Raw genomic sequence first — 27146 nt, forward strand, 5'->3', positions numbered from 1 at the left:
TGTTACGCTGCTCTGCCCTGTCAAACGGCTACACTTCAGTCTCCTTTGCAGGATTTTCTTCTTTCTCCTATCCCCATGCATTGGTGTACCCTCTTCTCTTCTCTCTCGCCCCTTTCTCTGGTGATCTGATCTGTTCTCGTGGATTCACTCGTCATCTCTTTGCTGGTGACTCCCAGATCTGTCCGTCCCTCATCTCTAATTTGACATGTCCCAAACTGAATCCCCTTTTTTCTCAAAACCCTTGGTTCTTCATAACTTCTTTATTCCTGTACAGACCACCACCATCAAGGTGAAGAGATAGGATATTTTAGGGTTGTTCAACAGTAGAAAGTCACAGGTTGGTCTGCATCATATTTAACACCCTATGAATTCTTTTTTTTTTTTTTGTGAGGCAGAAGGGTGAAGTGACTTGCCCAGGTCACACAGCTGGTACGTGTCAAATGCCTGAGGATGAATTTGAATTTGAACTCGGGTCCTCCTGACTCCAGGGCCGGTGCTCTATCCACTGTGCCATCTAGCTGCTCCCAACCCTAAGAATTCTTAGAGATAGATCCCAGAGCCGATCAATGCCAATATATTTTTACAGTCACTATAAAGACAGTCCAACCCATTCTTCTTTTTCCCAACTCTAAACCCAACTCACTGCCCACCTCTATTGTCTATGGCAGACATATACACTGACAGAATTCCTGTAAATTATCCACCTGAATATACGCTGTAATCTTACAATACACATTTATTGGGGCAGCTAGGTGGCTCAATGGATAGAGCACTGGCCTTGGAGTCAGGAGGACTTGAGTTCAAATCCAGCCTCAGACACTTGACACCAGCTGAGTGACCTTGGGCAAGTCACTTTACCCTGTTGCCTACACCCAAAACAAACCCAAAAGAACCGATGGACATTCATCATCATCCAGTTGGTCTGTCACGGATAGATTGTTGGCCCAAACTCTTTTGAATGATCCCAGATCTCTTCTAGCAGATTCTGTAATGTTCTAGGACTTGATGCAATCAGTAAAATGGATAGTGGCCAGACCCGGAGTCAGGAAGACCTGACTTCAAACACAGCCTCTAGCTGTGTGACCCTGGGCAAGTCACTTAACCTTTGTTTGCCTCAGTTTCTGCAACTGTAAAATGGGAGTACTAAGAGCATCTACCTCCCAGTGTTGTTGTGAGGATTAAATGAGATAGTAATTATAAAGTACTTGGTCAGGATAGTACATGGCGTATAGTAGGTGCTTAGTAAGTGCTTATTCTCTCTTCTGGTAGTTAACCCTGAATGACTTTGCTGTGAGAATGAGAGACACCAGGGTCAGCTAGGTAGCTCAGCAGACAGAGCACCGGCTCTGAAGTCAGGACTGGACCTGAGTTCAAATCCGGCCTCAGACCAAACACTTGACACTCACTAGCTGTGTGACCCTGGGCAAGTCACTTAACCCCAATTGCCTGAAAAAAAAAAAAGAATGAGACTGTTGTAAATGAGCTTGGAAGGTTTCATTTTGCTCAGCAGCATCAAAAAAAATTTTTTTTTAAAGAACAAACACAAAACATAATGGGATCTTATAATCTCTCCTTCTTCCCATTAATTATGAAATGTGAAGTTGTGGTCTGTTGTTGAGGATTAGTTCATGAAAGCCTCCTTGTACACTGCTAATGCCCTCAATTCACATGTAAATACCCTTTCTGAACATTTTTGAGAGATGAGTAGGCATTAGGTTGGTAATTCCTAGTGTTTCCCCAATTGCTTTCCCCCCCAACATTCCCGAAGTCTGAGACTTTCCCCATGTCTTTGTTATCTCCCCCACGGCTGCCCTTCAGACATATGGTACGCCTGCCCCTCTCTGCACGCTCACACGCGTCACCTCCAGCACTGATCTCTTGCCTGCCCACGGCCCAATGTGGCTGCTCTTCCCATTTTTGTTCTCATCGGTGCTAATCTTGTCTCCTCTCTACGTACACCTGGGACTGTGATGCTAAGGTCCAGATAGACTGGTTCCCCTCAGCTTTCTTCATCAAGGATACTTCACAAACCTTCCATTTCTCTTCTGTTTTGATCTTCTCTTTCCATTTGCAGCCTTACATGCCCTTGGGATAACTTTGTTCAGTTGGGTATCTCCCCAAGTTTTCTTGAGGCTGACTGGATTCTCCAGTTTCTCCTTTCTTTAGGAGACAGAGCTCAGAATCATTCAGCAGCCTTCTTCATAAGATTCAGCAATTTTCCATCCCCAGCCCAGCCGCCATATTGATATCCCTAAAACATACCTCACCATGACACTCACTTGTTCAAGAATCTCCTTTGCTCTCAATGGCATCTATGCAAACTCCTCTGTTTGGCATTTCCAGCCCTTCCCAGACTGGCTTTAGCCTACTTTCCCAGACTTATTTAATATCCTTGGGTGGCCAAACTGGCCTGATTACTATTCTTCAAACATTATGCTGTCTCTCACCTCCGTGCCTTTGCCTCAAATGCCCTCCCTCCTTGAGTCCTCCTAGAATACCCAGGCTTTTTTTTTTTCAGTTCTTGTGCCAGCCAGTTCCGACTCACCATCCTTCCTGATCTTAGCTGCTGGAACCTCTCCTGGGAAATAACTTTTTATTTACTTAACCTTGTCCATATTGTTTCCTTTCCCCTGGATAGAATGTAATCTCTTTCAGGGAGGAGTGATTTCATTTTTTACTTTGTACCTACTCTAGCATCAAGCACAGTGTCTGGCATAACCTGAGATCCTTAATAAATGCTCATTGAGTGAATGAATGATTACATCACCCTGGGAGGAAAGGAGAGAAGGGAGGTTGGAACAAGGGGAGGGGATAGAGGGTGGAGGGGAGGAGAAGGGAGGGGCTGGAAGGGAAGGAAAGGCAACTGGATGGTAGAGTGGAGAGGCCTCTAGACTCAGAGGCAGGACATTGTTGGCCCTGAACCAGCCGCTTCAAGTCTCCTTATCTGTAAAATGGGGACAATTATTTCCATAGCACCTAATTCTCAGAGCTGTTGTGAGACTCAAACTAGATATATGAAGCACTATATAAAAGAAAAAAGAGGGGGACGGAGGGAAGAAAGGGAGGGAGGGAGAGGGGAAGGAAGAAGGAAGGGAAGGGAGAGAAGGAGAGAGGAAAGGGAAAGCAGGAAGAATGGGGAGAGAGGGAGAGGAGAGAGGGAAAAAGGAAGGGGAGGGAGGGAAGAAGGAAGAAGGCAGGGGAAGGGAAAGAAGGAAGGGAGATTATAGCTCTAACAATATAAACTAAATAACTACATAAAGGTGAGCTACTACTCATGGTCTACAGAAGTTTGCCATCCCAAAGAGAATCCAAGGCCCAGAGACAAATTCACACATCTTTATTGGAAAGGGAAAGGGAGGCAAGGGGTTCTGACCCCACTCTTAAAAGTCCAGGCCCAGCCCTGCTCCCTCCCTCCAGCCCTCCTGCACCTCTTCCTAGGTGAGCAGTGAGCAGGGGAAGAGGTACCAGGACCCTTTGTCCCCCTATGCCAGTGGGTTGGAGACAGGGCAGTACCCCTCAGAAAGGGCCTAGGCACAGGCAGACATTTCCTTAGACAAAATCAATGGGCCTGGGCCAATGGGCAAAGGCCTTATGCTGTCCATAACGGGATAGGGCTGGGTAGCCTAGGTGTGGGGTAGATTTTCTCAGCAGACCACACAATGCCTTACACAGGAGTAGGCACTTTAAAAAATGTTGAGTTGACTTGACAGGGCAATGGGAGAAGGCTCAGATGCCGGTCCTGAGTGGGGTGATAATCCTGGACTGGGGAGAAAAAGCTCCCTGCACTTTACAGATGACATGGCTAAGGTGGGGCAGGGTGCTCATTGTCTTGGGCTAAGGGCAGGATGAGCTATTACTCTAGGCCAAGGGGGGAGGACTTGGTAGCCTGTGCTAGCAAAGAGTCTGATCCAATCAGGTCCCGGCTTGGACCTTCTGGACATGACATGCCTGTTTGGCAGCTTCTCCACCACAGAGTGACTTAGAAGAGGTGAGGAAGCCCAGGGCAGTCCAGGTAGGAGCTGTTTAGGGCTGTTGCTGGGGACAACATCCGTTCTAGGGCAGCCTCATATCCAGAGCTTTGGACTCCCCTGAGGTCTCCACCAAGTGACCATAGGGCATATGAGCCCCACCATCCGCAGAGTCTGGGAGAAGAGGAGGAGCCATCACTCCCTGGGGAGAGTTGGGAGCTCCTCCATCACCCCAGTCCTGAGTGCTATGTGGCCTCAGGGCCTGGGGGGAGGAGGCCGCCCACCCCAAAGGCCCCCTCCCGGTACTGGTTGGGAAACATATTGCTGCCCACCAGGCTTGCGGTGCCCTCGTAGCCTGAGGCAGGGTACGAGTCCAGGGTTAGCAGCTCTGGGCTGTGGGGTTCTGGGGGGGCACCCCCATCCGCACTGCCCCCCACACCAGGCCCAGAGAACAGGTCCAACATAGTGAAGAGAGGTGAAGACTGCTCATAGGGAAAGCCATAGTCATCCATGGAATCAGGCCCACCAGGGGGCTCCAGGCCAGGCAGCGTCACAGGTGGCAAGAAATCCGGCTCAGGCATCAAAGAGGCTGCTGGGAGGAAAGGAAGAGCTGCCGAGTGACAGGGGGGAGGAAGGAGAGTTAGCTGAGGGAAGGCAGGCAGGCAAGGAGAGCCTGCCAGACAATCCCCTAAGCCACTGAGGAGTGATGGAAAGAAACAATCTTTTTAAAATCAGCAAAGCCCCCTCTCAATGGGGATGAGCCAAAATCTGATAGTTCTAAAATTAACCCTCCCAGTGTTTTGCACAACTGCACGTATACAAGCTATATTGAGTTGCTTGCCTTTTCAATGGGGGTGGGTGGGGAGGGAGGAAGAGAGAAAATTTGAAACCTAAAGTTTTAAAAACATATGTTTTTAAAAAAGTTTTGCATGCTACTGGGAAATAAGAAATACAGGAAATGGGGTACAGAAGTCTATCCTGCCCTATAGGAAAATAGAAGGGGAAGGGGATAAGAGAAGGGGGGAGAGATAGAAGAGAGGACAGACTAGGGGAAGGGATATTCAGCATGCATGCCATCTTGGGGTGGGGGAAGGGGGGAAATTTGGAGTTCAAAAACTTGTGGGAGTGAATGTTGAAAACTAAAAATAAATAAATTTATATAAAAAAATAATAAAATTAAATTAAATTAACCCTCCCAGCATATCCCAGCAGATCACAGAAAAAAGCCCCAAATTCTTCCCCACAAAACGAATTTAAAAAGCAGCTAATGGGATCATCAAATTGTTTTGTTTTAAGTCAGGATCTGAGGCTATCTCCTCTTAGCCAAGAAATTCTCTCTCTCAAAGCAGGCTAAGTCCCTCAGGATCTGAGGCTAAAGACTCTAAGCTCCCTGAGGGCAGGACTGGCTCGGCCTTTCTTGGAATCCCCAGTAGCATAGCCAAGGCTTTTAATCAGTGCTTGCTGACTAGACTGAGGGGGAGTCCAGCCTACCTTATTTAGGTCATTACTTACTATCTTGGTTTCAAAAAGTTGCTGGTTTTTTTTTTAAAGGAGAAGCCAAAAGAGCCTCCCATTTTCTGGAAAGATACATCTCAAAAAAGTGTTTCTGGGGGCATCTAGGTGGCACAATGGATACAGCACTGGTCCTGGAGTCAGGAGGACCTGGGTTCAAATTCGGACTCAGACACTTTCTACCTATGTGACCCTGGGCAAGTCACTTAACCCCCACTGAAAAAAAAAAGGTGTTTCTGGATCCTCATGACTACAGTTGTTATAGGATGCAATCATACAGCATACTATTAAAGAGATTATAACCTATTATTCCAGATGGGGAGACTGATATCATAATAAAGGATATGTTATCATATATAATCATATTGATCACATCATATAGTATAGATAAGGATCAGAGATCACATCATAATATGTGATATACCACTATATCATATAGTATAATCATACTGATTAAATAGATGGAGATTGTTGATTTTATCATGATTATAACATCATATCATACATCATAATCACATCAATTATATCACATATTATAGCTGAGGATTATTGATTATATCATGATTGTGTCATAATATGTTCTATGCCTGCATATCACATATCATAATCATGTTGATTAGATCATAATATATGCTATATTAAATCATAACCATACAATATAGATGATTGACTATTGTATTATGATTATAATATGTGATATATCACCGTATCAAATCATATTGACAATATTATGGATGAGTATTGATTATATGATTATATCATGTTACATCATATTAGCATTATTATATCAATCATGTTGAGGATTGATTAATTATGCTTATAATACTTATGTCACTATATAACATCATAATAATATTGACTACCATATATTATAGATTATATCATAATATATGTCATAATTATAGCAATCACGTTGATTATGTCCTATTATAGATGAGGATTGATTATGATTATAATAATATATGATATCACTGTATAACATCATAATATTGACTACCATGTATTATAGATTATATCACAATATATGTCATTATTATAGCAATCACGTTGATTATGTCCTATTATAGATGAGGACTGATTAATTATGCTTATAATGCCTGTCACTACATCAGATCATAATCATGTTGACTATAACATATTATAGATTGCACCATAATATATCATTATTATATCAAATGCTATAAATGAAAATTACTGATTATATCATGACGGTTGGAAATAGAAATAATATTGCTCCATCTCATATTGCCTATAGGGCAGCTAAGCAAAGCGCAGAGGGCAGGACCAGCATCAAGGAGACATGAATTTGAATCCTGCCCCAGACATGATTGAAGTGACTTTGAGAGAGCCCACTGACCTCTCTGTTTCTCCATCTGGAAAATAAGAGTTAATATGGGGCAGCTAGGTGGTGCAGTGGATAGAGCACCAGCCCTGGAGTCAGGAGGACCTGAGTTCAAATCCAGCCTCAGACACATAATACTTCCTAGCTGTGTGACTCTGGGCAAGTCACTTGACCCCAACTGCCTCACTAAAAAAAAAAAAGAAAAAGAAAAAAAAGACAAAAAAAGAAAATAAGAGTTAATAAGAACAGTACCTCCCTCATAGGATTGTTGTGAAGATCAAATGGGAAAACGTGTAAAAAGTGCTACCTACATGCATGCTATCACTAGTCACGTTATTACAGATTCAGCTGGATAGGGAGCTGGCCCTAGAGTCAAGAAGACCTGGGTTCAAGTCCTGCCCTACAGTCTTCCCCAGGGGAGCTGCTTGTCCCTCACTCCCCCCTTCCCCACAGTGTTACAGATCTACAGATGAGCTGCCATCTGCATTGGAGGAGAGAGTTTCCACACCAGAAGTTCCTCATAAGAATGATTACAGATTTGTGCCCAGAACTTCTAATATCGAGATATATCATACATGCTACATTGATTTATGATATGTTCCCATGTTACCGATTTGATATTGGACATATACTATATCTATAAGAAGAGGATAGAAGGGGTAGCATGAGGTAGTGGCATGAGCCCAGGGTCTGGGTTCAAATCCCCCCTTTGCTACTTATTACCTCTGTGACCTTGAAGAAGGCCCTTCCCTTCTCTTGGCCTCAGTTTCCTCATCTGTAAAATGAGGGAGCTGGATGACCTCAAAGGCCCTTTGCTGAAGCTTAGAAGACGGTATTCGTCTCTGACCCAAACCGCTAAGCAGGGTAATATCACTATACCAGTATTAGCAACTAGATGGCACAGTGGAGAGCACTGTGGGCCTGGAGTCAGGAAGACCTGATTTCAAATGCAGCCCGGGAAACGTGTTGCTGGTGACCCTGGGTAAGTCACTGAATCTCTGTCTGGGTCAGTGTCCTCATCTATAAAATGGGGACAATAAGAGCACCTACAAGGCTGTTGTGAGGGTCAAATGAGAGAATATTTGCAAAGTTGAAACAAACATTAAAGTTCTATGGAAGCCCTGGGCATCATTATTAGCATTAGATCCCTCTAGGAAACTGCCGAGTTTGCAGGATGGCTCCCAGCTTTCCCCTGAAAGAAATCCCCACCTTTTGTAACACTGACACTCTTCTAGGGAGGGCACACGGCTGTGAGGGAAGAAACTCATGGGGCCGAAGGGCCACAGAGGGGCCCATGGACAGGCCTGAGGGCCCAGGGATGGGGAACCATCATAAAGGAGGCTGATGGAAAGATATGTCAAGAAAAAATACCGAGTCAGGTACCAAGGAAGAGAAAGGGGTGATGGTCCATGCGCTCCACTGGGGTCTACACAAAGTCAACACAATGAGAGGAAGCTCCCGTCCTGTGGTGGACAGACCCTCGTGGCGGACAAGAGTGGTCTGAGCTCAGCACTGCTGGTCAGATTGCCCACAGCCATGGGATTCCAGGCCCCACTGGAGAAGGCAAAGGAATCCAAGGTCAATGACAAATTCCTTTTGTTTGGCATTTAAGGCCTTTCCCAATATGGCTCCCTTCCTCCCTCTTCAACCTTTCACATTCAGACACTTCACACACTAGATGTTCCGATCAGATGGGCTCACTTGCCATCCCTTACACTAAGTCAAGTCAAACCAGCATTTATTAAGCACTTACTGTGTGCCTAGAACTGTACTAAGCATTGGGGATATAAAAAAGGCAGTAAACAGTCCCTGCCCTCAGAGAGCTTATATTCCAAAGGGTGAAGACAACATACAAAGAACTATTCTCCAAAAACCTCTCTGCTCTTTTATCACAAATTCTTAAATGGAGCGATCCCTTCTTACCAAGTTAGACTGGTAACTAGGGTGGGTGGCTGGTGTTTTGCCACAAAAGCTTGAAATGTACAGGGCAATAAGTCAAATTAGCATTAAATTAATTAATTTCTATATATTATGTTTTTATATAATGCATATTATATATATATATATTTGTATACAATATACATTATATTACAATTTAATTTAATTAGCATTAAAATTGGAAACCTGAAGGTAGAGAGTCCCCTTCCTGATCTGTAGGGAGGGCCCCAGGGGAGCAACAAACCAGATACAGACAGAAGAAAATGGAGGCCAGCAGCAGAGGGAAAGTACCAGCATTGAGGGGAACCAGCAAAAGCTTCTTGCAGGAGGTGGCATTTTAGCTGAGACCAGAAGGAAGCATTCCAGGCGTGGGGACGGCTAGTGGAAAAACTTGCTGACCTGCCACCAGACAGTCCTCCTCCATCTCTGTGCCTTTCCCCACACCTGCAAAATTCTCTCTACCTCCTAGAAGCCCAACTTTCCCGCCCAAGAGCCACCTTTGGTAGGAAGGCTTTCCTGAGCCCCTCCGGCTACATTCCCTTTATTTCATTTGTATCACTGAGGACATACTGTTTCCCCTTAGAACGGAAACTCCTCGAAGGTAGCCGATTCACTGTTGTTCTTTGTATCTATAGTGTCTGACACACAGTATAAATATATGAATGGAAGAAATAGTTACTAAGTGTCTGCTGGGTGTCCTAATAGGTGCTAAATAAACAGGTGTTGATTGGCCTGTCAAATGACTGGTATTTCTTCGTGAACCCAGATCACTGCCCTTCTGCCCGTGGCAGCCTTGAAGAAAACTCTGGTTGAAAAATTCCTCCCCTGGGGGCAGCCAGGTGGCACAGTAGATAAAGTACTGGCCCTGGAGTCAGGAGGACCTGAATTCAAATCTGGCCTGACACATAATATTTTGGGCAAGTCACCTAACCCCAATTGCCTCACCCCCCCCAAAAAAAAGAAAAGAAAAGAAAAGAAAATTCATCCCCTGAGAGGTAGCATGTAGCAAAGCAGAGAGCTTATCTTCAAGTCAAGAGTCCCCAGGCTCTGACACCTTCTGGCTGTGTGACCCTGGGCCAGTCACCTGAGTGCTGAATGAGACCCCAGCTATTTTCCAAGACAACCAGGAGCAGAAGAGATGCCGATTTACGTTGGGGAAGGAAGTTCCTTGCACTGATGAATAAAGCTGGAAGGGACCTTAGAAGTCATTTGGTCTAATTTCATTTTACAGCTGAGGAAATTGAGATCCAAGGAAAGGCTTAGCCGAGGTCATCCAAGGCAAGTTAGGGGGCAGCTGGACAGTATAGTGGATAGGGTGCCAGCCTGTAATCAGGAAAACTCTTCTTCCTGAGTTCAAATGTGGCCTCAGACACTTAGCAGCCATGTGACCCTGTGCAACCCTATTTGCCTCAGTTTCCTCATCTGTAAAATGGGCTGGAGAAGGAAATGGTAAAGCACTCCAGTACCTCTGCCAAGAAAAGCCCAAATAGGATCACAGAGAGTTGGACGTTACTCAAAAACACCTGAACAGTGACAACAACAAAGTTCTACGGCTAGTAAGAGGGCTGGTAAGCTAGAAATAAAGAAAAGAAAGAAGACTCATCTTCCTGTAGCCAGCCTATAGGGCTAGGCCTGTCCAGATGGGGTTAAGACTAGTACTCAGACAACAGCCATGTGGTCCATCGCCAGGGCTGCACTCAAAGCCTTGCCAGCTCTTAGGACATTCTAGAGAGCCTATCCCATCCTGGGTGAATCAAGGCTTACCTCCACCTCACCTCCTTACTAAGACGAGGTAGCACACTAGGGTGTTACTATGAGACATCAAATAATACTAGGATAGTCTAGTTAATCCTTTTTTTTTTTTGGTGAGGCAATCTGGGTTAAGTGACTTGCCCAAGGTCATACAGCTAGTCTGTGTCAAGTGTCTGATGCTAGATTTGAACTCAGGTCCTCCTGACTCCAAGGCCAGAGCTCTATCTATCTGCCCCCCTATCTGCCCCTATTTAATCCTTTTTAAACAGCCTGTTCCCGGCTGGGCTTCTCTGACTGTCTTCCAGTCTACTGAACTGAAATCAGCATCACTTTCCCAGAATCCACCCCAGCCACACACATACACTGGCCCCAGTTCTGCTCTCAGGAGTCAACAAATCTCATTCTTCTTTCTCAGGTCCATCTACAAGACATTTAAACACTCTCTTGACTTGTCGTAACTATAAGAATGAAGAGGAGTATTTCCGTTCTCGATTTGACTGGCACTCATTAACAAGGAATCTTAGAGCAGAGGAGATGGACTTTTCTTGGGCTGGGATATCACCAGTTGCACACTCCTTGGGGTAGAGACCTAACTAGCAATTTCTGCACCTGGATCAGGGCAAGTAACCCCAAATACATCCATGGCCAGCACGAGAGATGTGACCTCAAGGCCCTCTGGATTCAGGGAGCCCAATGGGGTGGCTGGGAAAGGGAGGGAAACAGAGTGAGATTAGTTAGGAAGGATCAACTCATGTAGGGTAGTAGGGACTGCAGAAGGGACTGCCCACATAGGAACTCCAGAAGGGGAAGGGAGCTGTCCACCCTCAAGTTTCCAATTTGAATTAAAGTGCTAACCAGGCATTAATTTCATTTGCTTCAAAGACTGTCAGGGCCCCCTAAGTTTCATGGCCTTTGAGGCAAAGTACCAGCCTCCCCCTGGCTCCCCGTCCCCCGCAGTTAGCATTCTAACACGATAAGAAGGGATCATTCCATTTAAGAATTGATGACAGAAGAGCTGAGAGATTGCAGCATTATGTAATGTACACCTTAGGGTTCTGCAGAAGAGATTTCAAAGGATTAGGAAAATGGAAAGGTAGGGTTCCCTGCCTCAGAACTCCACGGCAGAATTAAACCTAGGAGAGATGGGAGCCCCTCGAGAATGAAATTCTGAAGACACAAAAACAAATGGAGGGGGAAGAGAGAGAGCTGTCCAACAGGACTGATATGGCTGCATAGTGAGCTGAGGACTCAGCTTTGATTTTAAAAAGACGCCGAAAAGGCAGGGAACAGAGTGAAAACAAATGCATGCCATGGTCCTCTAAGCTCAGTGCCTGGAATTCTACAGCTCTGAAGGGGCTGGGGCAAGCTAGCAAGAAAAGGATGACAAAGAGGCTTGGTTGTTTTTCTTTTTAAACTACACTGAGGAAAGGAGGTGGATCAGGGTGTGTGGGCTGCTTAAGAAAAAAACAAGAGAGCAGGCAGGGCTGTCAAGCTGAGTCTGTCAACGCTGTGGCAGCTTCTATTTTCTCTACCAAGGAGAATGATCTTTGGATTGGCAATGGGGGTTGGTGCCCAAGACAAGGAGGGAAGTGGTAGGACAAGCACCTGGCCACCCTTGACAGTATACCCTTGCGTAATAAAAGAAGCAGTGCATACCCCACTGCCAAGTCACCATCACTGAAAGATCACAGAGATTGGGAGACGTACCATAGAACTGGAGGAGAAATATTGCCCAGAAGCCACTAGGGGGCGCCATAGTGGCTAGAGCTCGGGGCCTGGATTCAGGAAGATTCATCTTCCTGAGTTCAAATGTGACCTCAAACGCTTCCTAGCTGTGCGACCCTGGGCAAGTCACTTCACCCTGTTTGCCTCAGTTTCCTCATCTGTAAAATGAGCTGGAGAAGGAAATGGCAAACCGCCCCAGCATCTTTGCCAAGAAAACCCCAAATGGGGTCAGGAGGAGTCAGACCATGGCTGAAAACCAACTAAACAACAAAATGTTGCCCAGATCTGCAAAAAATAAAAATAAAAAGAGAACACAGCCAGCAAATTAAAGGCCAGTGAGCTGGACTTCAAGTCTGGTAAATTAATATTATTATAAATATTATTAAATATTGTCATTATCATTAAATTATTATTAAAGGGATGGTGTATAAACATTTAGAAAAGGAAGCAGTGATTGCAAGAACAAGCGTGTCTTCATCAAGAACAGGTCATACCAACACACGAACCGACACAAGGTAGAACTAGAAAGAACTAGAAAGATAATAAACATAATGACTATAATAACGTAAATGGAAAGGATACTAAGAGCAGCTAGGTGGCCCAATGGAGAAAGCCAGGAGTCAGAGAGACCTGAGTTTGAATCCAGTCTCAGACACTTACTGGCTGTGTGACCTAGGCCAGTCACTTGACCTCCGTCTGCCTCAGTTTTCTCAACTGTAAAATGGAGATAATAGCAGCACCTACATCACAGGGCTGTCTTGGGGATCGAATGAGACAATATCTGTAAAACACTTAGCACGTCGCCTGGCACATAGCAGGCGCTATCTAAAAGCTTATTCCCTTCCTTAGCTTTCCGGGCTGGCTGGCCCCAGTTCCTTCTGAGCTTTAGAATCGCTGACACTGCTTAGGGTACCATGGCGAACTTCTGTTTTCATTCAGAGTTCTCTGCCTTTCCTTCTATCTCCTGTCTCTCTGCAACCTCGAGTCTCCAGAGGGTTCTCTGAGGCACTGAGGGGATCAGGCACTTGCCTAGAGTCACACAACCTTTAAGGATCACAGGTGGGACCTGAAACCGTGACCGACCGACTCAGGAACCGGACGGGTCAGACACAAAGCCCACTGCCTGCAGTTCAGCGGCCCTCACTACTCTTTGAGACTGATGGCCTCGGAGTCCGGAAAACCCAGGTTCAAGTCGTGACTCTGATGCATCTTAGCTGTCTGGCCCTGAGCGGGTCCCTTAACTTCTCAGGGGCCCGCAGGCAGCCTTCAAAGACTCTGAATTTCATAACTGATTACTCCCCAATGGGGTGGGGTTCCCAACCTCCATGAAGTCACAGGTCTGGACCAAAGGAAATATCTGTGCATATAAAAACACACATACACACTCATCCTTCATAATTACTAAGAAGAAAAGGGGAAAGGGAAGATAAGGAGCTAGAAGATCTTTGATGTTTTTTTTCCCTTTTTTATGAGACAATTGGGGTTAAGTGACTTGCCCAGGGTCACACAGCTAGTGTTATGTGTCTGAGGTCACATTTGAATTCAGATCCTCCTAAGCTTTATCCACTGCGCCACCTAGGGGCTGCGTGTCTTTGATACTCTTAATATGAAGCCTTTCCTGACGCCTCCACCCGTTAGCGTCCTCCCCGCCGAGCTGCCGTGTATAGTCTCTATAGCTTGTATTTGTTTCCCTTACAGTTTCTGCATATGCAAATAGAGGTCCTTTTGTCTCTCCCAGTAGAATGTAAGTGCCTTTTGAACAGGGATTGTCATCTATCATACATGTATCCCCATCACCTGATACATAATAGACCCTTGATTAATTACTGCCCACCGAGTGATTCTGGTCCTTTCATTCGTCCAAATGAATCTTGTTATGCTTTTGTCTAGCTCTGTTAGCTATCCTCTTGCCACTCTGATTAGGAGAACACTAAACCTATAAATTAATTTATGAAGCATCAACATTTTTATCCTAGTGACATGTCCCAGCCGTGTGTACTGAACACCCCTCCAGTCATCTAAGTCGTTCTCCATTTCTTTGAGTAGCACTTTGTAAATATGCCTCTACAGGGATTGGACGTCCTTAGGCAGACCGACTCCTAGATACATGTGTTCCATTTTGTGGTCATTTTGAACGGCTCTTCCTTTGCTAGAGCTGCCTTCTCCTCTGAGATAACCTTCCATCTACTCTATAGATCTTGTACGTATCCAGTTCTGTACTCCTCCCGTGAGAATGTGCGCTTCTTGAAAGGCGGGGATCGAGTCTCCTCAGCTGTTAGCATGGTGCGCTCTACATGGGGAGTACTTAATAAACGCTTGCCTCCTGGGTCTTATCACCGTTACCTGGAGACACTGTCAAAGTCGGTGGGTGCATTCTGTTCTCTGCTCCTGTCCTGAAGCTAGTCATTGTCTCAATTAGCCTGGGATTGGCATTGCTGGGCTGTTAAGTGAGGACTAGCTGGAACAGGAAGCTAGTCTAGTCTCCCTCTCTGCGCCTCAGTTTCCTCCTCTGTCAAATGGAACTGATAAGCCTGAGAGAGGCGAGACGTAGAGAGGGTTTTGCAAAGCCCGAGGGAGGTTGTCATGAGGGGCAGGGGCAGGGAAGGGTGTCCCTCGGGCCCTAGCCTCGCCCTGGAGGGGCCAAGCGCTCTCACTGTCCAGTGTTCCCCTCCCCCTCCATCCCTCAGACTCACGGGCGCTAGACGTGGGGCTGAAATGGTCCAAATAGCCCAGCTTCTTTTTCCGACGTTTGCTCTCGATGCCGTGAGGGTCTGCGGGAGGAATCAGCACCACCACCACCAATCATGATAATAATAACAGCAGCAGCAGCTCCCATTTCCTGGGCACTTTTCCACTTGGAAAGCTCTTTCGTCCCAGAACCCCACAAATAAGGCCATGAAACTACTCTCAAGTAATCCCATCTAACAGGGGAGGAAACTGAGGCTCAGAATCCTGAAGTCCCCTGCTAACAGTTTTGCTGCTAAACACCCAGCTTTCCAGTTCTCTGGCCCTTTAAGGCTGAGAAGGCAATTCTCCTGCCAACCATCCCAGGAGACCTGGGTTTGAAATGTGCTCTGCTGCCAGCTTTCCCTCTGTGGGCTCCAACGTCCCTTGTGTGGAAAATGAAGCAGCTGGGTCAGATCTTGTCTAAGCGGCCTTCGGTGCCTTACTCTCTCGCCCTCCTGCTCTACTTTACAAATGAGGACACTGAGGCTCTGGGAGGCACTAAGCGCTGCGCTCCGCATGCCAGTCGGTTTTCAGTGCCTGTTGAGGGGAAATGAACTACCCAGAAATCAGAACTGCTTCCAGGGGGAGTGCGCTGGCTCGGGAGGGAGCGAGCTCCCCATCACCGGAAGGTTCCAAGCTGAAGTTTGCCCAAGGTCAGCCATCGATCGATGGCAGAGTTGGGATTAGAATGGGGCTTCCTGACTCTAAGTTCAGAGGGTTTTCTACTCCTTGACACTACCACCCGTACTCCTTTCTCTAGGGTCCCAGCCCTGACATGGGAGTCCCAAGTGAGGCTTGGCCCAGCCCAGAATGTGTCTATCTAGGGCAACCCACCCCCTCTCAGGGGGCCGGAGACGGCTTATTTTTGGCAGAAAAATGGAGGGAGGGAAGGCAGGGGTGGTGAAGAGATGGGCTCCCCACCTGAGCTGCGCAGCTCTTCCAGGACATCTGGCATCCCTCGCTTTCTCTTCTTGTCCACACCATAGCTGTCTGCAGGAGGAAGAGACAAAGCTAGGTAGGAACTGGAGGGGTAGGGGCAGGATAGTGGGCTCGGGGTGGGTTCAACCTGGCAGCCCCCGAAAAAGAATGTGAGGGTAAGCTGAATGAAACAAAGAATGATATTTAGAAACAGGGAAGGGATGGTACTAGGGGTATCTCTTCTGATTAGGTCCCACCTAGAAGCCTGAGAGTCGTGGGCACCAAAGGGTAAGGACAATGCCAGGATGGCTCCTGCCAAGTGAATCACAAAATCACAGAATCTGAGAATTGGAAGGGACCTCTCAGAGAAAGAAATCTCTCTGAGAATCAGTGGAAGAAAGTAGGGCTGCTTAGCCCGGAGGAGACTGGGGAACCGGGCCATGACAGCTCCCTTCAGTTAGATGAGGGGAAAAGTCTTCTAGGAATGGCCAGAGGAAGTTGGGGCAGGGAGGCTGGTGGGGAGAGCTGGTCTGGGGTATGGGCTGAGCTGCTGTCCGCTTTAATGTTCTGTGGTTCTGCCACAGGCTGAAGGTGACCGGAATGGGGAGAGGACCGCAGATCACGGGACGTGAGGACGCGATGAGGAACTGGGGGTCATTAGCCAGGAGAAGAGGAGGGGCAGTTATAGCCTGCATCCTCCTCTGTTTGAAGGGTCATCGTGGCACGCAGAAGAGGAATTAGTTTTGTTCTCCTTGGCCCCAGAAGGCAGAACCTAGGAGCCAGAGGGAGGGAAGTCACAGGAAGGCAGATTTCAACTTGTATAGACCACGGAGATGGTGAGCCGGCCTCGGGGCTAGGAAGATAGTCGGAGCCAGCCTTTCGACGTGCTCCTGGTCGTACCATCTTAATGTGACCCATCATTCTAGGCAAACACCCTGAGACCAGACCTTACGGAGACCCGGTGCCAAGCACTGTGCCCTAGGCATGAGCTGTCCTTAGTAAGCGTCTGCTGAGAGGAAATGAGTCTCCCAAGATGGACTGCCTTAGAAAGGAGTGAGCTCCTCATCACAAAGAGAGGATTGAGGAGGGCTTGTTGAGGATTCAATAGTGGGATTTTTACTGGGGGGTAGGGGGGTGTTCATGACCACCTCTGAAATTCCAGAGGCCCCAGCTGGCCTTGAGAATAGGGGTCAAGGGAGGAGGTGGGAGGCAGGTGGGGAGGCTAGAAGGAGCTGAAGGCTGGAGGGGACAAAGCCGGGAAGAGGACGGGGATGGCGTTACCATGGTCAAGGGGCAGATACGTGAAGGGCAGGGGCTCACTGCACACGCCGTCCGTCAGGCGCTGCAGGTACACATTGACGGTGACTGGCTCAGGGATGGACAAGTCCTCATAGGGCGGAGTCTTGAACACGATGGCGATCTGCCTGTGTACGTCAGCCTGGGAGAAGTCGGCCCGGCCTTCCCAGGAGGCCGTACTGAACACCACGGAGATGTCCTCTGGTGGGGAGGGAAGGAGAGGGATGGCGAGAAGGGCGGACCAGGAGCAGTCCTCCCCCTTCCCCAGGCTTCTCGCTAGGCGGGCCATCCTCCACCCCAGTCCCCCCCCCCCACTCATCAAACTCACAACCGCGCTTTTCTGCTCTTTGCTCTGGCTTTGCTGCTGACTCAGCGAAGGGGCTGCAAACATTCTGCCCCGGCTCAGCCTCAGTCTCCTCAACTCATAACAGGAAGGGCTTGGACTAGGTCCAATCTCCAAGGCTCCTTCCCATGCTAGAGTTCTATGAGCCTAACGACTCTTTCAAGTCTAGAATTCCGTGAGCCCAAGCTCCCTTCCCACTCTAGAATTCCATGATCCTAAGGTCTCTGCCCACTCTAGAATTCTGTGAGTCTAAAGATCCTTCCCACTCTAGAACTCTGTGAGTCTAAAGACCCTTCCAATTCTAGAATTCTGTGAGCCCAAGCTCCCTTCCCACTCTAGAATTCCATGATTCTAAGCTCCCTTCCCACTCTAGAATTCCGTGAGTCTAAAGATCCTTCCCACTCTAGAACTCTAGAATTCCATGATTCTAAGCTCCCTTCCCACTCTAGAATTCTGTGAGTCTAAAGATCCTTCCCACTCTAGAACTCTGTGAGTCTAAAGACCCTTCCAATTCTAGAATTCTGTGAGTCTAAAGATCCTTCCCACTCTAGAACTCTGTGAGTCTAAAGACCCTTCCAATTCTAGAATTCTGTGAGCCCAAGCTCCCTTCCCACTCTAGAATTCCATGATTCTAAGCTCCCTTCCCACTCTAGAATTCCATGATTCTAAGGTCTCTGTCAACTTTAGAATTCTTGATTCTAAGGTTCCTTTCCACTCAAGAATTCTGTGAGCCCAAGCTCCCTTCCAACTCTAGAATTCCATGATCCTAAGGTCTCTGCCAACTCTAGAATTCTTTGATTCTAAGGTTCCTTTCCACTCTAGAATTCTGTGAGTCTAAAGATCCTTCCCACTCTAGAACTCTGTGAGTCTAAAGACCCTTCCAATTCTAGAATTCTGTGAGTTTAAGCTCCCTTCCCACTCTAGAATTCCATGATTCTAAGCTCCCTTCCCACTCTAGAATTCCATGATTCTAAGGTCTCTGTCAACTTTAGAATTCTTGATTCTAAGGTTCCTTTCCACTCAAGAATTCTGTGAGCCCAAGCTCCCTTCCAACTCTAGAATTCCATGATCCTAAGGTCTCTGCCAACTCTAGAATTCTTTGATTCTAAGGTTCCTTTCCACTCTAGAATTCTGTGAGTCTAAAGATCCTTCCCACTCTAGAACTCTGTGAGTCTAAAGACCCTTCCAATTCTAGAATTCTGTGAGTTTAAGCTCCCTTCCCACTCTAGAATTCCATGATTCTAAGCTCCCTTCCCACTATAGAATTCCATGATTCTAAGCTCCCTTCCCACTCTAGAATTCCATGATTCTAAGGTCTCTGTCAACTCTAGGATTCTTGATTCTAAGGTCTCTTCCCACTCTAGAATTCTATGAGCCCACGCTCCCTTCCCCCTCCAGAATTCCGTCGGTCTAGCATTCTGAATTCTGAGGTTCCTTCCCGCCATGCCCTCGCCTGGCTGCTCCTTGGCTGCCTCCGGGCCCCCCGTGTTGGCCTCTTAGCTGCCCCTCTGCTCACCCCTCCCGGCCCCCTCACCTTTCTGCACCTTGTCGCACAGCAGGTACAGCTCCTCTCCTCCTGTGCAGGGTCCGCTCTCCTTGTTAATACGGCAGATCCTCAGCTCTGATGTGTTTGTTGACTCTAGATGGAGGAAGAAGGAGAGAGGCAGCTGACAAATTCAGTGACCAAGAGAGCCTGGGCCCTTTCCTCGGAGAGACCATAGGCTGAATCCCTCCAGAGGCCTCGGATTCACACTGCTAATTCCATTTCATTAGGAATTACCTAGCATTTGTATAGTACTTTAAGATTAACAAAACAGTTTCCAGATACTGTCCCATTTGATCCCCACAGCAACCTGGAAGGTAGGTATTATTATTATCCACATTTTGCAATTCAGGAAACTGAGGCACAGAGCAGTTAAGTGATTTGCCCAGGGTTACACAGCTGGTAAGTATCAAGGCCACATTTTAACTCAGGTCTTCCTGACTTCAGGCCCATTATGCCATCCACTGAATCACTTAGCTGCCTTCTAATTCACTAATAATTCACTCTGCACCCATTAAGCCCTCCTTTGGCATATACAAGATGTCTTAGACCGAGTATGTTCTAGACCCCATAAAGGGTTCAGAAGGCCAAGGCCTAGGGAGCCTAGCATGGGAAGAGAGATTAAGAGGCTTGATCAGGGAGGAGAATTTATTGAGCAATCTGGGAACCCAAGCAATACCCCCGAAGTGAGACAAGAGCTTAGGGACAGAGGAGCCTCCTTTGGGAACTGTTGCCCAGAGAGCTTCCAAGAGGAGGACAGGGTTCCAACCCCCTGGGAGACAGGAAGGGAGGAAGTAGAGAGGGCTTCCTAGGCATGAGATGGGGAAGAAAGACTTGTGTTTGTGGGGTCAGGGAAGACTGGAGGGACAAGAGTGAGAGGAAGGAGTGAGTGTGTGGGGGGGGACACAGAAGGGCAAGGTCTGGAATGTCAGTGAGGACTAGGGAACCCATCCAAGGGACTCTACAGGGTCTGCCAGTTCATCTTGGCAAAGGGACAGGCAGGGGAATACGATGGTCTGGGTAGGGGAAGCCAGGGCGCAGAGTCTAGGCGAGAAGGAAGGAAACTGAGGCACAGACGGAGCCACAGGCTTGGAGAGAGACACGTAGCTGGAACACACCAGAGAAAGCCTTAGATTTAGAGTCAGAGGAGGTGGGTTAAAATTCTGACACTGAGTGGGGGAAGAGGAGGGAATAAGCCCTCATACAGCACCTACTGTATGCCAGGCATGATGCTCTGTGCTTTACAATGATCTCATTTGATCCTCACAACAACCCTGGCAGGAAGGTATTATTATTCTCCCCATTTTATAGTTAAGGAGACTGAGGAAAACAGAGATTAAATGACTTGCCCAAGGTCACACAGTTACTAAATGTCTGAGGCTAGATTTGAACTCAGGTCTTCCCAACTTCAGGCCATATATAAAATGCACACCACCTAGAGGCCTCAGAACTAAATGTCTTACGTTGGGCAAGACAATCAATCTTCTTGGATTTATTAATCCTCCTTTTGCATAAAATCAGAGTCATTGAGATTGCTCCCAGCCCTGACCTTCCCTCTTCTCAGGCCCCTCCCAGCTCTGACATTCCCTGTCCTCAGGCCCTTCCCAGCCCTGATATTGACTGTTCTAAGGGCCCTCCCAGCTCTGACATTTCTTATTCTCAGGCCCCTCCCAGTTCTGACATTCCCTGTTCTCAGGCCCCTCCCAGCTCTGACATTTCTTATTCTCAGGCCCCTTCCAGTTCTGACATTCCCTGTTCTCAGGCCCCTCCCAGCTCTGACATTCCTTATTCTCAGGCCCCTCCCAGTTCTGACATTCCCTGTTCTCAGGCCCCTCCCAGCTCTGACATTTCTTATTCTCAGGCCCCTCCCAGTTCTGACATTCCCTGTTCTCAGGCCCCTCCCAGCTCTGACATTCCTTATTCTCAGGCCCCTCCCAGTTCTGACATTCCCTGTTCTCAGGCCCCTCCCAGCTCTGACATTCCTTATTCTCAGGCTCCTCCCAGTTCTGACATTCCCTGTTCTAAGGGCCCTCCCAGTTCTGACATTCCCTGTTCTCAGGGCCCTCCCAGTTCCGACCTTCCCTGTTCTAAGGGCCCTCATAGTTCCAACCTCCTCGATCAAGCTCTTCCATGAACACCGCCTCCCCAGTCCCTAAAGGGTGCACTCACTCTTGTCATAAACAGGGTCAGAGAGCACGGGCTCCAGCCTCCTGAGCTGGCCCTGGGCATCCCGGTAGGAGGCCAGGAAGCAGATCCTCACAACGTTCATGTCCACTTCCTGATGGTTCTTAAGGGAACCGGCTGGGGTAGGGGGAGCCAAGCGAAGAAAGTCACGAAGGAGAGATCTCTGTGCCCCCAACCCCACTCCCCCGACGGGAGAATCTGATGAGAGAGGGAGGGAAGAAGGAAAGAAGCCCGGAGGCTGAGGGGCCAGCAGGGAGAGGCTGGGCTAGGGGCTGGAGGGGTCAGTGGAGGGCCCCCTCACCATTGTACGGGTCAATGCCGAGCTGAATCTTCCTTTCAATGGCAGCTTCAATCTCCCGCTTGCGGACACACTGAATCCCTAAATTGTTGAAGCTCCATTTGGGGGGAGGGGGGAGGAGTGGGGAAGTTACAGAATAGAGAAAGAGAGAAAAGTCACTATCTGTCCTCTTTCCCATCTTGCCCTTCCCTCTCCCCTGTTCCTCCATACTTCCTAGGAGAGGGGGCCCCTGACTTTCCCTCATCTCTTTGGATAGGAAGGCACCTTCTCCTCTCCTCTCTTGCCTTCAATGGGATGGCAGAGGGCAAGTACCAGGACCTGTAGTGGGGTCAGAATTAGGGATGGGACAACAGCCAACAGTGGGGTCCCAGGTGAAGATTCCTCATGGCCTTGTATGGAAAGAGAGGCTCTGAATTTGAGAACCCCAGGCCTGGTCACTAGCTGTGTCTATGAGTGAATCCCTTCTATTCTCTGGCTGTCAAATCAGATGCGGAGGGGGTCAACTCAATGATCTGGAAGGATTCTTCTACCTGGGATGGTCTGCTCTGAACCCGAGACCCTCAGACCCTCCTGTCCCTGGGCTGAGAAGCAGCCTCAGACCCTAGAGTATCATAGAGTTGGAGGGTCTGGGGTCTCAAGTTGTAAATGATTTTAACACCGAATAAATGGATGAACAAGTGAAAAGATACCTGTTGTGGACCTACTATGTGCCTGGCTCGGATTTTGCTTAATTATTTGTAGCTGAGTGATTCAGCTCTGGACAAACAGAGAAAAGCAAGAGCCCTGCCCTCAGGAAGCTTACGTTCTAATGGGGGAGGCAAGCCCCAGAGAGTAGGGCTGATGGGTCAGGGAAGCACAGCCTTGGTAGAATTGACTGGATGGGGCCTTTCCGGGAATGTGAACATCAAACACAATATTTAACAACACATCGTTTCTATTCATTTCTAAGTACCAAAGGCGGTCACCTCAGGGGGGAAGCCCAGACTCTTGGAGGCAAGAAGCCGGGATCAGATTCCACTCTGGACTCTCACTAGCCTGGTGTATCACTGTTGTCTGATGCTCTAGTCTCTTATAAAACGAGAGGCCAGATTTCTGGGGCCACTTCCAGCTCGCTATCTGATCCTGTGAAGTGCACTCTCCCCCGCCCACCACACACACACACACCAAAGTCGCATCTGTCCCGGGGTAGGTCCAACTCTGCTAAGTGCCCGGCACTCGTTCTAAGGCTCGGAAGGCTCAGCAGGGATCACGTCGGGTACCTGTGTCTCGGGCTGACGTGAGGCCGCAGTCGGACCCGGCAGACGCCATCAGCACAGTCCTTGCCCACGAGGCCATGGGGGTGAACGCGGTGGGGCCAGTCCTTCCACACCAAGCAGGCTGTGACCTCCACCTCCCGGATGCCCCCGCAGTCCCGGAGCTGTGGGGCAGCGGGTGATGCGAAGTGCTCTGCTGCCAGCTGTGCCCGCCGGCTCCCCATGCCCTGACCCCTCCCCCAGCACCCACCTCGATGGCTGGCAGGGTCTTGCTAGCCTCTGTACTGCTTTCTCCAAGGATGCTGCCAGCAGAGCGGCCCTCGCACTCATAGCGGAAGCGCATCCCCCGCTGCTTGGGCTGTTCCGTGATGACCAGGTGGGGCCGGGGGCCTGGCCAGGCTGGTGGGAGCGGGGGTGGGGGGGGTGGGCACCCCAGGGTCACAGTGCTCAAGGAGGCGGGGCCCCGAGGGACCAGCCGGAGGCCTCCCTCCCCAGAAGAGGCCCGCTCCAGAGGGAAGCCATTCTCCTTAATGTATTCATCAATGATGTCTGGGGTCCGGTAACATCAGCAAGTCAGTCATCCGCCTCTGAAGCCCCAGGCCTCCTTCTCCCCCAACCCCGCAAGGGTGGCCCCTCCTTTCTCATGTCTCTCCTGAGGTCACCACCTACTCCTCCCAGAGGCCCCCACCGATCCTCCCCTGGGGGCCCCCCCCCCACTTACCCAACTCATCTGTAGGGGAAAGAGAGAGGAGAGAAAGAGAGAGAGATCAGAGTCCTGCAATCACTAGGAAGTGCTCGCCAGTTCTACCCCTGGACCTGCCAGCAGATGATGTAATGGTAAAGCTAGAAGGAGCCCCCCCCTCCCCAGTTCTATGCACAGGGGAGCTGAGGCCCATAAAAATAACTCTTAAATGCTCTGAGTTTGGCAAGGTGCCTCAGGCACTTCGGTATCTTAATGCCCCTGGGGGGAGCTCTTTTAGAGACAGGGGAGCAGATGCTCAGGGCCAATGTCTCTCCTTTACTGGCACACAGAGACAAGATCTCTCCTGACTTTGTCCCAAGCCTTTTACTCGCCCTCCTCACCCCCCTCCCCCAATTTAATTCCATCATCTTCACCCTAGACCTCCCTCCTCCCATTCTGCATTCCCCCCACCCCCTTTTACACCTTAGGTGTCTTTCAGCCCATTTAACAGATGAGGAAACCGAGGTGCAAAGTAATAAAGTAACTTGCCCAAGGTCACACAGGTAGTAAGTGTTTGGGGGGTAGGATTTGAATCTAGGTCCTCAGCCTCAGAGAGGGAAACTGGAGCCCAGCTAGGCAAAGGGACTCATTCAGTCAAGATGTCAAGGTCACACAAATACTTTAGAGGTCACTTTATATTTGACAACTGAGGAAACTGAGGCCGAAGCTTGGAAAAGGACTTGTCTAAGCCAACAAATCAAGACAGCAGCAAACCTCACATCTCCTAACACTCAAGGCTGGGGTCCCGTCCTCATTTTGGGAAATGAGGGTCAGTCCTCAAATTCCATTTCCCCCATCCCCGCCACCAAGGCTCCAGGCCTAAGAGAGTCTAAAGAGACCCTTAGGGACCTCCCCTCCTCCTGGCCCTCTGTCCCCTGACTCTGTTCTCTCAGCCTTTCCCAGTCCTAGGTTTCCTTTCTTTCTTTCCCCAGGTATCTCTGCCCTTTGGGGCCCCACCTATGCATGGACACTGCCCCTCCCCTGCTCTGGGGACACTCCTAGCCCCCCAAGATTCCTGGACCATGCAAGAGAATGAGCCAGATCATGAAGGGAGAGATACAAGGGTAGAAAAAGAAAGCAGAGTGGAGGGATAGAGGAGGAGGAAGGGAGGCACCGAGCCCAAGGAGGGATCAGAGTTCTCATCCTGATATTTAGGGGCCTAGCCTCTTCCCAGGCCCGGAGAGGGGCTGGGGGTCAAAATAATATATAGCATGTTAAGAGTTGGAAGGGACTCTGGATTCCATGCAGCCCAGGCCCCTCGATGTACAGATGGGGAAACTGAGATAATCCTTAGCCCCAGAGAGGGAGAGGCAGAAGGCCAGCCAGCTGGAAGCTGGATGGTAACCCAGTTCTCCAAACCAGGCCAGGCTGCTCCCTCCTCACAGAAGGGACTTTGGGCAGGGCAGAAGCATCAAAGGGGAATCCCAGTCTTTTCTCCTCCACCTCCCAGCTGGCCCAGTGGCTACCTACAGGTACCTGCCCTGGGGCCACAGCACTTCCTGGTTCTTCAGTGACCTTTCCCCTCCCCCTCCCAGTCTGAGGCCAGGGAACTGTGTTTCCCTTCAATCAGAAAGACTGAAAAGGTAAATTCACTGCACTACAACAAAAAATGAAACCTCAGAAGGTCAGGGCTGGGAGGGAATTTAGAACATGAAATGTCAGAGCTGGGACAGACTGTAGAATTACAGACCAGCAAAACTGGTAGGGGGAGGGTCCTTAGAGCACAGGATGTCAGAGCTGAGAGGAAGCAGGTGATGGTACAGAGGGGAAAGACTTGGCTTGAGTCAGTAGGTCTGAGTTCAAATCCAAAGTCAGTCACTCACTACCTGTGTGACCTCGGGGAAGTTCCTCATCTGTTAAAATTGGCCTCTAAAGACCCTTGCGGCACAAAGCCTGTGAGGCTCTGACTCTTGGAGCACAATGTCAGAGCGAGCAGGGAAGTGAGAGACCATTTCAGAGATGAGGAAAACTGGGGCGCAAAGGAGTGCTCCAGGAGCCTGACAGTCAATGAGCATTTATTGAGCACCTGTGGTATGCCAGACACTGTGCTAAGTGCCAGAGGAAGGCCTGAGACAGAGCAGGGGAAGAGTGCGGTTTTACCTGTGGTCCGAGAGGTGGGCAGAGTCAAGGCTGGGAGGTCAGTGGGGCCTAGGAAGGAGAAGATTCATGGAAGATTCTGGGCTCTACTTACTGTCTCAGAGTGGGGCATGGCCCCTGTCCCTCCTCCCCTGTGTTCCCTAGGGTCATTCATCCTTCTGCATGGGATGTGGGGGGGTCCCCTTTCCCTTTCCTTCTCCCTCATTGCCTTGGTGCTCCCCCCTCCCCTGATCTCTGCCGGACTCGGGGCAGAGCATCTTTTTTTCTCCCTTTCTCATGCCCTCTTCCCAACTCTGCCAACTCCTTTTCCAGTACCTCCCCTTTCTTTTCCTTCCCTGTGCTCCCCCCGCCCCCATCCCTGTCCCTGTCCCCCTTCTCTTTGCCCTGGAAGAGGAGGGGTCTCCTTTAACTTCCCAGCTCCCTCTACAAGGACCCTTCGTATCTCTGGCCTGGGCGGGGGTCCCTTTCCCTTCTGAACTCTCCTACTTCTGCCTCTTCCTCTCCTTCCTCACATCTGTCTTCATGGGGTGTATGGGGGGTTGGGGTCTCCTTCTCCTTCCCAGCTCCTCTACCTTTACCTTCTCCATCTCTGCCTCACCTACGGGGTCCCCCCCTTTCCCTCCCCTGGACCCCCTGCTCTTTCTCCCTCTTCCCTCCTCTGTCCTTTTAGGGGTCCTCCCCTTTTCCTCTTCTGCTTCTCCACTTCTGCTCCCCTCCCCTCAGACTCATCTCTGTCCTCCTGAGACGGTTCCTTTTCTCTCTCCTCCTTTCCCACTTCCATCCCTGTCTCTTGACTGCCCTGCTCCCTCTTCTCCATCTCTGTTTCTTTGGGGCCTCCCTTCTCCCTCCTGCCTCCACTTTTGCCCCTCCAAATCTGCCCTTCTTAGCCGCTCTGACCCCCAACTTCTGCCCCTCTGGATCTGCCTCCCTTAGCAGCTCTGCTCCCTACCTCTGCCCCCTCCCATGAATTCCCCCATCTGCCCCCCTTAGCCGCACTGCCCCCCCACTTCGGCCCCTCCCGATCTACCCCCCCTTAGCTGCTCAGACTTCCACTTCTGCCCCCCTCCCCTGAATTTCCCAATCCGTCTCCCTTAGCCTCTCTGCCCCCCACTTGTTTCCTCCCCTGACGCTACTGATCTGCCCCCCCCTTTTCGTCCCCGCACCCACTTCTGACCCTCCTGATCTTTGTCCCACTGTCAGGGGCTGGGGGCTCTCACCCATGGCGGCCAGCACGGAGGCGGCGGCCGCGGCAGGGGCGGCGGGGGCCGGGCGGGCCGGGCGGCAGCTCCTCCGCATGGCAGGGGCCCGGGGCCCAGAGCCAGGGGCGCGGTGCGCTCTGAGCCGGGCAGGCTCCCCACGGGCCGCAGCAGAGCCGAGCTGGAGTCGGAGTCGGAGCCGGGAGCCGGGCCGGGCCGGGCCGGGCCGCAGGGGGGCGGGGGAGGCAGCGGGAGGCTGGGGGCGGGGCCGCGGAATTCCCCGGCGCTGCGCAGTCCGCCGCCCCCATTGGC

The 27146-nt window shown here is 49.5% G+C and overlaps 1 protein-coding gene across 2 annotated transcripts; it reads right to left on the bottom strand.

Moving 5' to 3' along the window:
- Positions 1-3320: 3320 nt before the first annotated feature.
- Positions 3321-27090, bottom strand: RELB (RELB proto-oncogene, NF-kB subunit). 2 transcript variants are annotated; one of them, XM_021003337.2, is made up of 12 exons: positions 26856-27090; positions 25642-25689; positions 23521-23529; positions 23050-23348; positions 22806-22963; positions 21550-21641; positions 21234-21365; positions 19056-19160; positions 17164-17379; positions 15886-15954; positions 14931-15008; positions 3321-4578 (listed from the first exon to the last, which is right to left on the bottom strand). In XM_021003337.2, the coding sequence occupies exons 1-12, from the start codon at positions 26932-26934 to the stop codon at positions 4214-4216; spliced, it is 1650 nt and encodes a 549-aa protein (XP_020858996.1). In that variant the 5' UTR covers positions 26935-27090; the 3' UTR covers positions 3321-4213. The 2 variants fall into 2 exon arrangements, with proteins under 2 accessions (XP_020858996.1, XP_078002004.1); XM_078145878.1 differs by lacking the exons at positions 22806-22963; positions 23050-23348; positions 23521-23529; positions 25642-25689; positions 26856-27090 and adding an exon at positions 6838-7008 and having other exon boundaries at positions 21550-22799.
- Positions 27091-27146: the final 56 nt, after the last annotated feature.

The sequence above is a fragment of the Phascolarctos cinereus genome, unplaced genomic scaffold, assembly GCF_003287225.1.
Source record: "Phascolarctos cinereus isolate Bilbo 61053 unplaced genomic scaffold, phaCin_HiC Scaffold_726;HRSCAF=1367, whole genome shotgun sequence".
In the NCBI taxonomy this organism is placed as follows: Eukaryota; Metazoa; Chordata; class Mammalia; order Diprotodontia; family Phascolarctidae; genus Phascolarctos; species Phascolarctos cinereus.

Bases quoted from the DNA above. Each gene is read 5' to 3' on its own strand.
- RELB (XM_021003337.2), bottom strand. From the start codon at position 26,934: ATGCGGAGGAGCTGCCGCCCGGCCCGCCCGGCCCCCGCCGCCCCTGCC. The intron at 25,690-26,855 runs GTGAGAGCCCCC...TCTCCTTCCTAG, and splicing joins CTCCGTGCTGGCCGCCATGG to GCCCCACTGACCTCCCAGCC. The intron at 4,579-14,930 runs GTGAGTCTGAGG...GTCACTCGGCAG, and splicing joins CAGCCCCACGTCTAGCGCCC to CTCTTCCTTTCCTCCCAGCA.